Raw genomic sequence first — 15,401 nt, 5'->3', positions numbered from 1 at the left:
GATATTAACATACATTTTCAGTACAGAAATATTTAAAAATGAAATATTTTAAATATTTGTCACTTATAAGTTTTTAGCTACATTATAGCCAGCTAATCGATAGACACCAACCATCCAAGACAATCGATATACTAGACGATATATCGACTACGCAGCCTAAACTCGTCAAAAAGCAACCTTGCAACAGGAAAAGTGAAGTGAAAATTACAAAAATAGCTGTTTAAACATAAATTTGTTGTACAAATATTATTCATAAGTTATATTTAAGGCTTGAGGTACGTGCAATTGGTGTTTGTGTGGGAAAAAACGTTGGGAAAACACCTGAAATTTGGGCGCAAAAAACTGGGTGCTGCTGATAAGTATGTATGTGAGTGCCTGCGTGTCTGTGTGTGTACGTGCGGTTTGGCTGTGTGTGTGCTTCGTGCTCGTACGCAAGCAAAAAGTATCGGGTAGCAAAATCGAGAAACTTTCTTATTGACGATAGCCGAGCGAGAAGAAGAAGCAGCTCAGCTCTGACATTTAATTGAAAGGGCAGGAAAAAATTTCAACGAAAAGTGAAATAAACGCCGACATCTCATTGCAGAGCATCAAACCGGAGGATAACGCGTTAACCGGAAGTTAACAGTGTACCAAAATCCACGCAGAAACGTCGCCCGAGCGGCAGAGGTCATCTTAAAAATACATTTTCGGGCGTGTATGCCCCCCGAGCACGATTAACCCCCCACCCAGATAAGCCCAGACCAACGCAAGTAGCCCCCAACCAAAAACAAGAAGCAGCAACCAGTGTAGCAACAACCCGCCTCAGAATGATTCTGGAGAATTCCGACAAGCTCAAGGATTGGCTGAGCGTGGTCCTGGAGCCACTGTAAGTCCTTTATACTCCCTAATAATACCCATTTCAGCTTCTAACCCTTGAATACCACTTACAGCTGCGATGCAGACTCCTCGGCCTTGGCGCGCTATGTCATCGCGCTGCTGAAAAAGGATAAATCGGATAAGGACCTCAAGCGGATCATGATCGAGCAGCTCGATGTTTTCCTGTCTGAGGAGACGACGCGCTTCGTGGAGCGCCTTTTCGATGCCATTGCCAGCGAGGAGTACCTGACGGTGCCTGCCGCCCCCCTGATAACGGCCTCCAGTGCCTCCGCCAATGAGCTGGATCTCGACCAGGAACTGGCCCTGGCCATTGATGGCGCCCAGGATATCGAGGCCGTGCTGGCCGCCGATTCCCCGCCGCCGCCACCTAAAGACAATGTGATAAACCCAGATAGCAATCAGGTCAAGTTGGAGCAGGTCAGCCACGATGCCAGAGAAGCCGAGGCGTTGGCCTTTATCAGCCAGGAAGCGGGCATTGGATCGCAGACAGATGTCAAGCCAGTCTTCGATGTGAGTCTTTTGTGGTCTCTTAGTCATAGCACAGTTTGTAACCTCTCGTCTTTTTTACCAGCAGCACAAAACCAAAGAGTCCCACAATCCACAGTCCGCCTCCAACTACCAACACCACCATGTGCGCAGTGCCAGTCCACCTGGCAGAAGCAGCGGCGTCAGCGGGACTGGAGGAGGAGGACCTGGCGGAGCAGCTCTGACAGCGGGCTATGCTGACAAGGAAAACCAGCCGCGCGACAGTCGCCGGCGACGTGCCTCCCTTCGATCCCGTTCTCGCTCTCGGTCGCGATCCAACGAGCGCGCCTTTCGGCGATCCAGGTCACGCGACCGTCGAGTGAACGATCGCGAGAAAACACAACGACAGTTCCGCAACAAATCCCCGCCAGGCTCTCAGACCGACAATCGGCATCACGGCCGGCGCAACTTTGATCGCCGGCGCATCGGAGGAAATGCAGATGAACGTCCACGTTTTGGAAACACCAAGAGCCGACGCTCTCACAGTCGATCCATGTCGCCCGAGCGAAACGCACGTCGCAACCAGAGCTCCCCGGAGCGAGTGCAAGCAGCCCAACCTAATCAAGTACCCGCTCCAGTGGCGGCACCTACGCCCGTAGAACATCCGGCTGCCCATCCTCGCCAGCGCTGTCGCGACTTTGACGAGAAGGGTTACTGTGTCCGGGGCGAGACATGTCCCTGGGATCACGGCATCAACCCGGTAGTGTTCGAGGGCATCAACAACTCGGCCCTTATGATGTCCATGCGTGAGTACAATCCGGATGCGCCCGAGATATGGGCGCGGGGCGGTGCACCGCCACCAGGAGCTGGTCAGGGAACTGTGCCTCCGCCAACGCAGCCGGGCCAGACCACCATTAATCCGTTTACCGGTAATGTTCGACCAAGTACTCTGATGAGCGGCTCTGGGCCCAATGGGCCGATGGGTGTTCCCAATCCCGCTGACTATGCCCGCAATCCAGGCGCTCCGCCACAGTCTGCCATGATGCCATTCCCGTTCAATCCCACTGCTGTGACTACTCCATTGCAGCGTCAACTGATACCCATTCCCGTGGTTGATGGCGCTCCGTCGGGTGGAGTTGCTGAGGTTGGTAAGCGACGTTTCGAGCTGGAGGATACGGTGGCCATTGCTGATGTGCCCACGAAGCGAAAGGTGCCAATCAACAGTCGCCTTGGTCCACGGGTTAATCCCAATATGCAGCAGCACAACAGCTCGCTGGAGCTTCGGAAGGTGCCGCGAGGATTGAATACCATCGCCCATTTGAACAACCACTTCGCCAAGTTTGGCAAGATCGTTAACATCCAGGTTTCGTACGAAGGAGATCCAGAGGCAGCTATTGTGACTTTCTCCACCCATGCGGAAGCGAATGTGGCCTACAGGAGCACCGAGGCGGTGCTGAACAATCGATTTATCAAGGTCTTCTGGCACAACGACAGCAGCGGTGCGGATGTGGGCCAGATGAATCAGATGGGCGGAGGAGGCGGTGGCCGGAAGAACGCGAGCCAGTATCATCTGCATAACGTTCCAGCAGTGCCCACGCCCAATGCTGACAGTGCGAAGATCAGCAATGCCAATCCTCTGACCGAAACGGGGGCGGGCAACATTGGCACCCCTACGACGGAGCAGGCCAGCACAGCGGCTCCCGCATCCATGCGTCTCAAGCTGAACACGACGACAGCGGGTGGCGCAGCTGGAGGACCAGGTGCGGGTGGAGCGGCATCGGGTCGTCCCATGAATCCGACCGCTAATGCAGCCAGCATACGCAAGAAACAGGAGGAACAGCAGAAGGCGGTTCACCAATTGGCCAACGGGCTGCGCAAGCGCAAACAGGAATTGCTTCAGAGCTACATGAAACAGATGAAGACTGCTTTGGAACTCGTAGAGCGCATGGACCAGCAGGATGCCCAAAGGGCCCCAACCCTGCAGACAATCAAAGTGCTGCAGATGACAATCGATAAACTAGGCAAGGAAATCCAGGCCGAACAAGATCAATTGCAGGCACAAATCCATCAACAACAGCAGCAGCAACAGCCACCCGTCAAGAAGACCAAGGAGCAGCAGAAGAAGGAGTTGCTTGACATGGAGCTGGAGCTAATCGCCCAGCAGCAGGAGGGTAACGACACCACTGCCATACAGAAGCGTCTGGAAGAGCTGCAGCGCAATCTTGGCGTTGGCGGAGGCCCAGGCGCAAACAATAAGTCTCCCCACTTTGCAGCAGCTTCCGGGGCACCCGGTGGCGGAGCAGGACGCAAGCGTCCAAATCTGCCGGAAGGACCCACGCGCGTCGATAGGCGACCAAAGGCTATTGTGGTCACTGGCTTTGCGGCCGAGGAGGCAGACTTTGTCCTGGGGCACTTCAAGGTGAGATTTCCGAAAATCATGATTTCTTCAAACTGAGTTGTAATTGCATTGATCTTAAATCCCGACATTTTATATTGAGTTGTAACTAAGCTATCAATTTTTCGGTTTCTCGCACAGAACTTTGGCGAGATTTCCAAGCATGATGTAGACCGTGAGATTCCACAGTTAATACTCTCGTATGCGACCCGTCTCAACGCCGAACAGGCCGTGCTCCGAGGCAAAATGTACAAAGACAAGCGTCTGCAGGTAAGTCAATGGCAAAAAAAATCCCTTGGTTAAGGCAATAAATTAATTCGATTTGCAACAATAGATTTCGTGGGCGCCCGTGGTGACACCCGCACCGGTTCCGATGGCGGCCCCGGTTGAGAAGTCCACTGCACCCGTTGCCATGGCCGTTAGCCTAGAGAACCCAAAACAGTTGATCCAGTCCGTCAGCGAGAGCGAGAGTCTGTTGGGCAGCGACACGCTGCCGGAGCTGCGTCTAGAGGATGAGGAGGAGGACGAGGAGTCTGAGGATCGTTCCTGGCGTCGTTGATGCACCGCCCTGCGCTGCTGAGGCGGCCGGGGAAGCTTCGAGTGGCTCACAAGTGTTAGGGAACCCTTAACATGTATTTGTTGTTATTCTATATCTAACTGCGGGGTGTGCGGCAGTGCCAGGAAAGATGCACAGCGAAGCACTCTGCACACTTTCTGCATAATTAAACGCTCTAAATATTACTAATATTTTACTGAACATAAGTTACGAATCGCATACAAATACGAATGAGTTTAGCTAAGCCTAAGTCCGAATTAACAACACAGAAACTACAACTTCAAAAGCGAAATGCAACCAACTCCAAGGCTCGGTGCGAAAATGCGCGAGGCAAAACATTGGTTAAAGATCGTAAACTACCTTTGTATTTACACATTTTTCACTCTATCCTTTTCTTACATACAAATATATATATGCAGATATATAATTGTTAAGATTTTATGTTGAGTTAAAACGATAAAACACTAAAAGAACAAAAAAAATTGCAAAGAAAAAATCCCCAAAAACAAGCGCAATGAAAAGTTAAAAAAAGAAAAAAATCGTAGCAACGTGAATGCAAAACAGCAAGTTATATAGAGAGATATAATAAATAAAATAAATAGTTTCGTATTTCAGGAAAAATAATGCTTTGAATTGGGAATTGAGGGTGAGAAACATATTTCCAGATTTTAAAATAATCATACTAGAAGACTTTCACAATTCGAAAAAGTGCGCTTCACATTTTTGGTGTGGCCAGCCGATAAAAGTTATCGTTGCAATCGATGCTTAAACTGAAAGCATCGATTTATGTATCGATAATCTACTCTTCATATGGCGCGATTAAGTGTTTTACTATTTTTATGAATTTATTTGAATGAAAGCTGTCCTAAAATGTTTTCGCACCGTGATTACTGCACACAGATGCTACTGCGCTAAGCCCGGCCAGGAGATGAAGTTCCTCAATGTGGCGGAGAAGAACGACGCCGCCAAGACAATTGCCGGTTTGTTGTCCAATGGCGCAGCACGCAGGGTAAGGAATTTGGTCGGAATTTTAGAATATACATCCCTTAACTTATTTGTTAACCTGCCCACAGCGCGAGGGCTACTCGGTGTACAACAAGGTCTTCGACTTCGAGGCTCCGGTACGTGGTCAGAATGCCAAAATGGTAATGACCTCCGTATCCGGCCACCTGATGCAGCTGGAGTTCATGGTGTCCTATAAAAACTGGCGAGTGGTGGATCCGCGCTCCCTGTTCGATGCCCCGATAAAGAAGTCCGTGGGCCCGGACTATGAGCCCATCAAAAGGACTTTGGAGCGCGAGGTGCGCGGCTGCCAGGGATTGATTGTCTGGACGGATTGCGATCGCGAGGGCGAGAACATTGGCTACGAGATAATCAATGTATGTAAGGCTATCAAACCGAATCTTACGGTTTACCGTGCCACATTTTCGGAGATTACCACCATTGCGGTTCGGCGGGCTCTGCAGCAGTTGGGTCAGCCGGACAAAAGGCAGAGCGATGCGGTGGATGTGCGCTCGGAACTGGATCTAAGGACAGGGGCTGCCATTACCCGGTTCCAGACCATGCGCCTGCAGCGGCTTTTCCCTGAGAAAATCGCCAACAAGCTCATATCGTATGGAAGTTGTCAAATTCCCACTCTTGGATTTGTCGCCGAGCGGTACAAGGAGGTTGAGGCGTTTGTATCCGAGCCCTTTTGGAAGATTAAAGGTAGGAGAGCAGCTGAACTGACACTGGCAAGTTCTACAGCTTGGGTTTAATCTTTTTTAGTCCTGCACACCATTGATGACTTGACGGTGGAGTTTAATTGGGCACGAAATCGTCTCTTCGACAAGGAAGCCTGCGAAAACTACCTGCTACTCTGCCTGGCCGAGCCAGCTCCTCGAGCGCTCGTCGAAAGCGTTACTGTCAAGCCCAAACACAAATGGCGACCCACTCCGCTGGATACGGTAGAAATGGAAAAGCTCGGCTCAAGGAAACTCAAGTTGTCGGCCAAGGAGACCATGACCATAGCAGAGAAATTGTATAGCAAGGGTTTCATTAGCTATCCCCGCACGGAAACCAACCAGTTCTCCAAGGAGTTCGCTCTGGCGCCGCTAGTTGAGATGCAAACAGGTCACCGCGACTGGGGAGCATTTGCCGAGCGGGTAGTCGAGTGGGGCCCAAATCCTCGCAACGGCAACAAGTCGGATCAGGCGCATCCTCCCATACATCCCACCAAAATGGCGGAAAGTGAGTTTATCACTACTTAAAGCTGCTGCACTGTTCATACCTTTCAAATCTCTCCTATAGATTTGCAGGGAAACGAGGCTCGGGTATACGAACTGGTGGTGCGACACTTCCTTGCCTGCGTCAGCAAAGATGCCGTCGGCTCTGAAACGCTCGTTCACATTGACATTGCCGGGGAGAAGTTCACGGCGAATGGTCTGGTTATTCACGAACGCAACTACCTGGACGTTTATGTCTACGACAAGTGGAGTGCCAAGCAGATTCACCACTATGAAAACGGCCAGCGCTTTGAGCCCACGGAGGTGTCGTTGCACGAAGGAGCCACCACTGCTCCGCCTCTGCTGACCGAAGCGGATCTGATTGCACTAATGGAAAAGCACGGTATTGGCACGGATGCCACGCATGCTGAGCACATAAATACGATTAAGGAGCGTGGCTATATTGGAGTGCTCGACAAGGGCTTCTTGGTACCAGGAGTTATAGGAATGGGTCTCTACGAGGGATACGATGCAATGGAACTGGCTCTGGCCAAGCCCCAGCTGCGTGCAGAGTTTGAATCGGATCTGAAACTTATTTGCCAGGGGCAAAAGGATCCCAAAGTGGTTTTGAGCGAACAGATAGCCAAGTACAAGCAATCCTACCAGCAAATTACCGACAAGATCACAGCCATGGATGCCAAGATAGCTGCTCGAATCAATGAGACGCCAGCGGCCAATACTTCGGGTCAGGAAGGATCCGATCAGACTCAACCCACTATGCAAACGCTCTTTCAGTGCCCGAAATGCAATCAGGCGCCACTGGCACTGAAGCCCAAGAAGAACCACCAGGGGTGGTACATTGGTTGCAACAACTTCCCCGACTGCAAAAACGTCGTATGGATCCCAACTGAGTGCAAGGACGTTTCCGTGTTGGACGAGTGCTGCCCCACTTGCGGCGAAGGTCACCGGATGCTTAAGTTCCGTCTGAGCACGCCATACTATCGCGGGGTATTCAATACGCCCAGCGGCTGGTACAAGTCCTGTCTGCCCTGTGATAATCTCTTTCGCACCACGTTCAACATTAATTTGGATTCAGTGAAGAGAGTGGGTGGCATTGTAGGCGAGGCGAGAGGCGGAGGATGGGGTCCGGGACCAGGACCAGGAGGAGGAGGTGGCGGCGGCGGCGGCGGCGGAGGCGGAGGAGGAGGTGGTTCCGGAGGAGGAGGTGGTCCTGGAGGAGGAGGTGGTGGTTCAGGAGGATGGGGCAGTGGACCAGGCGGAGGTGGTTCGGGCGATGGAGGTAGTAGCTCTGGAGGTGCTCGTAAAAATCCTCCAAAAGGAAAAGGAACTAAAACTGACACCGGTCCTAAGAAACCAGTAACCAAAAAACCTCCAAGCGAACCAAAGCCGAAAAAGGCGCCGAAGACCACTGTCAATAAAAAAAATCCAAGCATTAAATCGTCTGGCGGCATACGCAGCTACTTTACCAGTTCCGCCACTTCGAATTCTCCCACAAACGAACTAGATGGATTCTTCGATAGTAACGATGGCTTCGAGGATGCCATGTTGGCTGCTGCTGACTCCGTGGAATCGGGTACAAGCCAATCACAAACCTCTAACTTGGTTCCATTGGATGACGACATAGCCGCCGCCTTTGCCGCGGACGACGATGCTGAATTTGAGGCGTTGGTGAACGGAGGAAATGTGCAGGATTCCCAGCTGGATAAGAGCCTCTCGACATGGGTACAGGAACAGGACGAGGCAGATGACAGGCCCATGCTTTGGGGAAGTCGTGAGAGGGCCTCTTACGGTACTGCTGCTCCCACTCCTCCCCCCAAACCGGCAGCTAAACGGCCAAGGTGGGATAGTGCCGAATGGGATGCTCCACCCCCACCGGCTACCGAACCGGAAGCAGTACTTTGCACCGGGTGCCAGCAGCCAGCTCGTCAAAACACCGTTCGTAAGGATGGACCCAACCAGGGCAGGTTGTTCTACAAGTGTCCCAATCCAGATGCGTGCAACTTCTTTCAGTGGGCTGATGAGCCAGCTTCATCATCCAGGAGCAACAATGCCTTTGACAGTACCGCTCGGAGCACAACCAGTGCTTCCTCTTGGGGCACCAACCGAGTGGTCACACTACCTAGTAATCACCAGAGCAGCTCCCAGTTTGGCCAATCATCTATGCGATCCAACTCTAGCAGCACTGTCACCATTACACAAACGAAAACGAAAAGGCAGGAGTGGAATACGACGACCACGTCTCCAGGCGATGGGGAGCAGGTAATGTGCAACTGCGGGCAAGTGGCCAGTAGCCTGACAGTCCGGAAGGATGGGCCCAACCAGGGTAGGCCCTTTTTCTCGTGCCCTACGCGGGAGAAGTCCTGCGGTTTCTTTAAATGGGGAGATGAGGACCAAAACCAAGGTGCGTTTTCTAATCTCTCACATAGAGTATAAATTAAGTTATTAAGATGCTATGATATTTATTTCAGGTGCTAGCAGTAGTTCTAGTTCCGCTTGGGGATCGTCTAACCGTAATCCTCCTGGACGTAGTCAACCTAACACTTCCACATCGGATGGTCCGAAAGCACGTCGCTGTGGACTTTGTCGGAAGGAAGGACACACACGAAACAAGTGTCCGCGCAAGAATGACTTTGATATGTAATTAACACACTGCCACATAACAGATAAGTAAAAAAAACATTTGGATATGTATTTTCTTGTACATTGTGTATAAAGTGAATAAATAAGTAAGTTATTCTTTTTTAATTAAAATAATAGTATTCATCTTCCCACAATAGCTGTTGATTTTATGAGATACCCCACTTACTACTACACACTACTTATTTTAAGATTGAAAAACTCTTGACTCTAGATTTTATAATTTTAAACATTTATTGAAGCGAGCTTAATATATTGCAATGAGATGAGAAGGATTAGGATCAGGTTAGAGTGTCCTCTCAATTCATAAACACTTTTTACATTTCTTTTTCGTTTTGGTTATATGTATGTATCATAAATATTTAATAGGTTTCTTTATTGGAAGAAGTAAAATTCGTTAGAAAACAATCACACTTAATGTAATAAAAAATTTGTCTGAAGTAAATTGCTTTAAAATATATATAAATAATTGTTAATAAATAATTTTTAAAATAAATTACTGAACAGTTTGAGATGCATTGGATCGGTAGCGAGTCTGCGAAAAATACCATTAAGTACAGTACGTTGGCTTAAATTAAAGATAAGATATGCGATGTTGAGCCTAAAAAGGGCAGTATGAAAAAATGCAATGTAGAATTTGGAATGGTTTAAGTACAGTTCAACAGAAATGGAGAAACATTTCCAATTCCTGTTTTTGTTTTGGATCGAATTAATTTTTTAAGAAATTCAGGTTTCCGTCTTTGTTTTGAAGAAGAGGAGAACGGAATGCTTAGGTTTAAATGATTCAACATTTAGATCTCGACTTCCGGCGTGAACTGGCGTCAGAAGTAGATCTCCTCTTCCTCGGGCTTAGCTCGAGGAGCTGGGCCAGTGGCCACACCAATTCCTGTCGTTCTTGCAATTCCCGTCCGGCTGCTCGTCGGTGTCCGTGTATAGTGGACTGCGGAATCTGCTCGGGATACGGCGCTCTGAGTGGGAGTTGCCGCTGTCGTTGTTTGCTGGATGATCGCCGGCGAGCTTCCGGTGCGCGAATGCTGCGGCACTATTCCTGTGGGAGTCGTTGCACTGGCACTGTTGGAGGGCGTGCCAATCCTCCGGTCAGCCAGCTTAAGCGGAAACATTTGCTGAACACTGCCGGAGGAGATGTAGGGTGCCGGAGAGGCGCTGTTGAAGCTAGCGGATTTGTCCACGCGGGTGCTTGAACTACCGCTGGACGAGAGCGAAGAGAGCTTCATGGGTAACTTCTGTTTGACCAGAGTGGAATTGGCCTTGGGTGCATTGTTAGCACTGATCAGATTCACCGGTGGAGTTTTGCAGTTGGAGGGGCCACTCAACCATCGTTCCTTGCGTCGATCCACTGTCCCGGTCACACTGGGCGTGCTGCTCCCCGTTCCACTTAAACCGTTGTCCGTCTCATGGTTGTCATCCAAGTGACCAACATGGTGGGAATGATTGGTGTTAACCGGGGGCAGCGGAGTGCTGGGCGACAGCAACAGGCCTTGACTGGACAGAAGTTCCATCTTTTTGTACAACTGTTCACGCTGCTGACGAACATCTTCCTGCTCGGCTTTGATCTGCTTTTGCAACTGGAGCTGCTGTGCCCGCATCTCGGCGAGTTCCTCTTGTTGCTGTTTTTGCTGGCGCTGCCAGGCGGTCTTTTCTTCCTGCTGCTTATCCTGCAGGTTGCGCAACTCCTCCAGTTGATCCTTGTGCGTGTAAGCACTTGAGCGAGGGCTCTCCCGGTATAGGGCCAACTGAAGTTGCAAGTTATGGATGGTAGTCATCTGTTGGGAGATGATGCACAGAAGAGTTTGCAGATGGTGCGACACCTGTAGCACCGCGTAATTGTTCTCCAAGGGCTGATCCACCACGGAGCCTGTCCCGCTCTTTGGTTCTCGCTTCTCCTCCAGTTCCTGGAGACGGGGCGTGAGCACCAGCTTGGAGGCCAGCTTGCCACGCTTCTCATCGAATCCGGCAAATGTTTCCGCCCGCTTTGGCAGCGTGGGTGAGGCGAACTGCTCGCTCTGCTTCTCGCCCACGCTGCTCAGGGTTCTGGACACCGGCTGACCCGTGGCCGCTGTATAGATGGTGGACGCCAACTGGCTGATGTCCTGCACCGTATTAAGCACTCTGCGCCAGAGCTCAGTCGTGTCACAGTCCGCGCTTACGAGATCCTTGTACGAGCCAAAGGCTGCCAGGAAGTTGGCCGCACTGCCATTAGAATTTGAGCCGGGAACGTCTCCGAAGGGCTGCTGCTCCTTGAGCAAATTAAACTGAAGCATCAGCTTCTCTTCTAGCAGTAGAGCCTGTTCAATATCCTTCTGTCTCATCTTCTCTATGGTTTCCCTCTTGTTTACGCCTATTCGCAGCTTTTCCTCTGCCGTCAAATCCTCAGCCTCGATGATGTCCGTGGCTGGACAGTCAAGCACAGCCTGACGGATGGTTTGAATCCAGGTGTTCTTGTCCTTTGGCGTCTGCACTTTCAACTCGTACATCTCGGGAAAGTCAGGGTTGGAGCTTATTATGTATATTCCTCGGGACTCGGTGCCAGCCTTTTCGCGGATGAGCAGTTTCTGGAGCGGAACCACACCTGCCTTGTGTTCCGGCGTAAAGAATGAGTACTTATTGTGGCCGGAGTTCTCGCTGAGAAAGCATAGGCAGTCGGTAAGAACCACCACCAGAACAAGCTGCGTCTTGGCCCTGCCCTGCATCAGGGTGGCCAATCCATCGAATTTCAGACGACGTCGTGACTCCACCCCAAGCTCAGTTTTACGGAAGGGCTTGTTCTTGTAGATCGCAAAGGACTTCGCATCCACACGACCATAAATCTCCAGCTGTCGCTCGCGCAGCTCCTTCTCCGCCACACATGCATCAACATCGACCAGGAGAGATTTGACCAGATTCAGGGCATGCTGCAGCTTGTCTGTCTCCAATTTGTTATCCCTGGCACTCTTCAGCAGCGGTTCGATAAGCAAGGGATATTTGGTGAGGCGCTGGGTCACGAATAAGATGCACTCAGGGATGCCCTTTTTCTTGAGTAACGGATTCTGCAAACAGTGCTTGTACCACTCGGCGAAACTCGGCTCGGTCAGGCAGAGCTTAAACTGGTCCAGGGCGCTTCGATGATTGGCGCAGAACTCTCCATAGGCCAATCGCAGGCACTGGGCTTGCTCCAACGAGAAGAAGTCCAACAGGATGTCGGCAATACTGTCCACCATGGGATGCTCGCGCTGTTTGAGTCGCAACTGCCGCAGGAAGCAGGTGTGCAGATCGGTGAGCTGTTGCAGACGCGGAAACATGCTGTTTAGGTTCAGGGATGGGAAGTGCCGCTCCAGACTCTCCACGAACACCTTCTGCATGACAATAAGGGTCTGGCAGTGGTGCTTCTCGGTCATGATGAACTCATAGATATGTTCCTGCCGCTTTATTTGCAGTTCCTTCAGCGTCTTGAGCATGTCTCTGGGAACATTCGGGGTCCAAGAGTCGTGTTCTTTGAGAACGATGCCCAAAGCGGGATCAGCTCCCAGATCCTGCGCTTCGATGAGTGGGTCGTTGAGAAACTGCAAGTCTGAACGTATCAGCGGCTGATCCTCTGGATTGCTATAGGTGTTGGCATCCGGCCCGTCGTAGAAGTCCTGGCCCCCGCCCATCTTCTTCACCTTGCACTCAAGGTGGTGCTCCTTGATTTGCGCCAGCGTGATGGCCGCACCGCAAACGTCACAAGCACTAAGTTGACCTCCTACTAGGGACTTCGTTTTCGCCTTGGGCTTCTTCTTGCGGAAGAATATGGAACCGCGCTTGGGACGCTTCTCTACGTTGTCGTAGACCTCGATCTTTGCGTGGGCCCGCAACAGGCTTTGGTTCTCATCCTCGCTGTCCGTGAGGTGGCGGGCGATCGCCTTGATATCCTCCTTGGCAATAATGGAGCTCGTCGATATGCTCTTTTGCAGCGGTATCCGGCTAATGATTTCCGTGGCCAGGCTCCGTTTGGCTGCAATTCTCTCGAAATCACGGGCCAGCTCCGCCTCGTTTAGCGAGTGGGTGGAAATGCCTGCGAATGATAATAGTAAGAGACTTGGTTAGTAGGTACTAATCGTTAGGGTTTCATTCGCATGCCTTTGGTCGAAGCTACCAATGCCAAAGCTCTACCGGGGCTTCCAGATAACGGGCTATTGTGGAATTTCTTATCGAAATTGAAACTAACTTGGTAATAGCCCCTACGCTTTGGTTCAGGGGCATATCATTTTCAATCGAAGAATTGGTGAAATTTGCCTTTTAAGCGCTTAACCTTTAGCGAAATTAATTTACTGAAAACAAGACTCTTGTGATCTATTTATGTCAGTCATTAAAATACTCCCTATATTTTAGAGTAGGTATAAAACCACTTAATAAAATGCTGTAGGGCATTGGAGGTTCACCAGAGTAACGAAAATATATCCTCAGATTTTATAATTACTTTTTTTTTTACTTATATGAGACTCATAAAAAACAAACCCAGTAGGGGTATAAAGATAAAATGCAGCTACAGTACCTTTTCAAGTGACTTCATTCAGTCAGTGCAATCTAACATTCCATGTACAAGCACTTGACACGGACACTTGTCGTTAAAAACCATAAAACAAACGAAAAATATATCTAAACAAACGATTTCGATCCATTTTCCGATACTTGTGGATTTTATAGATTTCTTTCTGACCAGTTAAAGGTAAGAAACTAGACTACTACAAAACGTTGCGGTGTTTCCAGACTAATGGCATTGCAAAACCCACCCCCGAAAGCAACCCAGCCCAATGCATATGTACCTCCAGTGCTGTTTCTGGCCGACCTTCGTCGCTGTTCGGTGACGCGTATGGTCTCCTGCTCCTCGCTGTCCAGGCTGGATAGGCTAACGCTCTTGTTGGTGCAGTCACCGCCACCCCCGTTGGCATCGTCCACTGCCGTCCACGACTTCCTGCGGTCCGTGTGCAGCAGCAGGCATTGCTGCGGTGCCGTGGACGACCACATTGCATAGTTGGCGCCAGCGGCAACTGGTCCTGCACCCGTGCCCGTAAGATCCGGCAGCGAGGCACTCAGTATGGCCGCACTGAGCAGACCATGATTGCCCAAACTGCCGTCCTGCATGTGCTGGCTGGTTGAGGAGGAGTTCTTCATCTGGACGACCGTTTCCCGGATATTCTGCAGCTGGCTGAGCGTGTCCTCGAATATGTTGTTATATTTGGAGGCCATGGCCGGACTGTGAGGCGTCACATTGATGATGGGTATCATGTTGTTGTTGATAATGCTGGCGGGAGTGGAATTGGAGTTGGGAGCAGGTGCAGCTGCAGCGGGCGCAGGTGCAGGAGCAGGTGCGTTTATAACGGGTATGCAGTAGTTTTGGCTTTCGATGGAGGCGCCCCGGTTGTGGGCAGAAGAACCACCACCACCATTGACCAGTGCTTCAGAGGATTCGCTGCAGTTGGAGTTCAGGAAATCGGTGACCACATCATTGTCGCTGTCCTCGCCCGCGTTGTCCATATTAGGGGCTCCTGTACTCGTTACAAATTCCTTTGTGTGTTGAGCTGAGCTTAGCTGGCTGTTGTTCTATTTTGCAGTTGGCTGCCTAGAAAAAGAAAGTTTTAGTATACAACGCACACACTCACAGCAGCAACGGGCATCTGTGTACACACGTACCTGCCTACATCAATACATACACAATGGGAACTAGCACTTGTGTATGCACTTGCTCTTTGCTATTTATTGATTTTCCCGCCACCCCCCGAAAACACCTTGTTGCGCGGGGTAAATTGTTGCGCCTTTTTCGAAGGACGTCACTCGTCCTTGCACCAACAACAACAGCAACAATAATAGCAGTGGAAGCAGCAGCAGCAGCAGCAACAACAATAGCAGTGCCTGTGCAATGGTGTGGAGAAATTGAAAACGAAACAATGGATCTGCAGGCGGGGGAGGGAGGATTTTACGTTGCACTTAAACGAAAACTAAATTGTATCTTAAGCTAGTGAGATTTTTGCCAGCGTTTTAAAATTTAAATGCGATTCGAGATGAAGAACACACGCAGTGTGACCGTGCCAGCACTGTTAAAAGTTACCAGCGCTGCTGTTAGCATAGATCAGTGCTGTAAGGCGGAAGTGGAACAATGGCGATTATCAACACTGTTTTGTGTTTGAATTTGATTTTAAATTTAAATTTAAATTTATTTGCATAACAGTCAGTCGATTCAGTTTGCAAAATTAACTAACGGTTGTGTAAA

The 15,401-nt window shown here is 50.2% G+C and overlaps 3 protein-coding genes and 1 long non-coding RNA gene across 6 annotated transcripts; 3 read left to right on the top strand and 1 right to left on the bottom strand.

Annotated features, from left to right (window-relative positions):
• The first annotated feature begins 137 nt into the window (after window positions 1-137).
• LOC119546970 (zinc finger protein swm) lies at window positions 138-4,913 on the top strand. Of its 2 annotated transcripts, none has more exons than XM_037853617.1 (6): window positions 138-275; window positions 584-865; window positions 930-1,386; window positions 1,451-3,760; window positions 3,878-4,006; window positions 4,071-4,913. In XM_037853617.1, exons 2-6 carry the CDS (start codon window positions 807-809, stop codon window positions 4,293-4,295), a joined length of 3,180 nt encoding a protein of 1,059 aa, XP_037709545.1. In that variant the 5' UTR covers window positions 138-275; window positions 584-806; the 3' UTR covers window positions 4,296-4,913. The 2 variants fall into 2 exon arrangements, with proteins under 2 accessions (XP_037709545.1, XP_037709544.1); XM_037853616.1 differs by having other exon boundaries at window positions 1,448-3,760.
• Window positions 4,914-5,097: 184 nt separating this feature from the next.
• LOC119548284 (DNA topoisomerase 3-alpha) lies at window positions 5,098-9,268 on the top strand. Its single transcript, XM_037855452.1, has 5 exons — window positions 5,098-5,301; window positions 5,366-5,999; window positions 6,060-6,521; window positions 6,582-8,918; window positions 8,986-9,268. The coding sequence occupies exons 1-5, from the start codon at window positions 5,146-5,148 to the stop codon at window positions 9,156-9,158; spliced, it is 3,762 nt and encodes a 1,253-aa protein (XP_037711380.1). The 5' UTR covers window positions 5,098-5,145; the 3' UTR covers window positions 9,159-9,268.
• Window positions 9,269-9,365: 97 nt separating this feature from the next.
• LOC119548283 (rho guanine nucleotide exchange factor 18) lies at window positions 9,366-15,271 on the bottom strand. Of its 2 annotated transcripts, none has more exons than XM_037855450.1 (3): window positions 14,825-15,271; window positions 13,957-14,753; window positions 9,366-13,205 (listed from the first exon to the last, which is right to left on the bottom strand). In XM_037855450.1, exons 2-3 carry the CDS (start codon window positions 14,666-14,668, stop codon window positions 9,976-9,978), a joined length of 3,942 nt encoding a protein of 1,313 aa, XP_037711378.1. In that variant the 5' UTR covers window positions 14,669-14,753; window positions 14,825-15,271; the 3' UTR covers window positions 9,366-9,975. The 2 variants fall into 2 exon arrangements, with proteins under 2 accessions (XP_037711378.1, XP_037711379.1); XM_037855451.1 differs by having other exon boundaries at window positions 13,957-14,749.
• On the top strand, window positions 13,713-14,858 carry LOC119548285. Its single transcript, XR_005219287.1, has 2 exons — window positions 13,713-13,859; window positions 13,933-14,858. It is a non-coding gene; the product is annotated as an uncharacterized LOC119548285 (long non-coding RNA).
• Window positions 15,272-15,401: the final 130 nt, after the last annotated feature.

This window comes from Drosophila subpulchrella, chromosome 2L, assembly GCF_014743375.2.
Source record: "Drosophila subpulchrella strain 33 F10 #4 breed RU33 chromosome 2L, RU_Dsub_v1.1 Primary Assembly, whole genome shotgun sequence".
In the NCBI taxonomy this organism is placed as follows: domain Eukaryota; kingdom Metazoa; phylum Arthropoda; class Insecta; order Diptera; family Drosophilidae; genus Drosophila; species Drosophila subpulchrella.
This window is presented reverse-complemented; position numbering and strand designations above follow the sequence as displayed.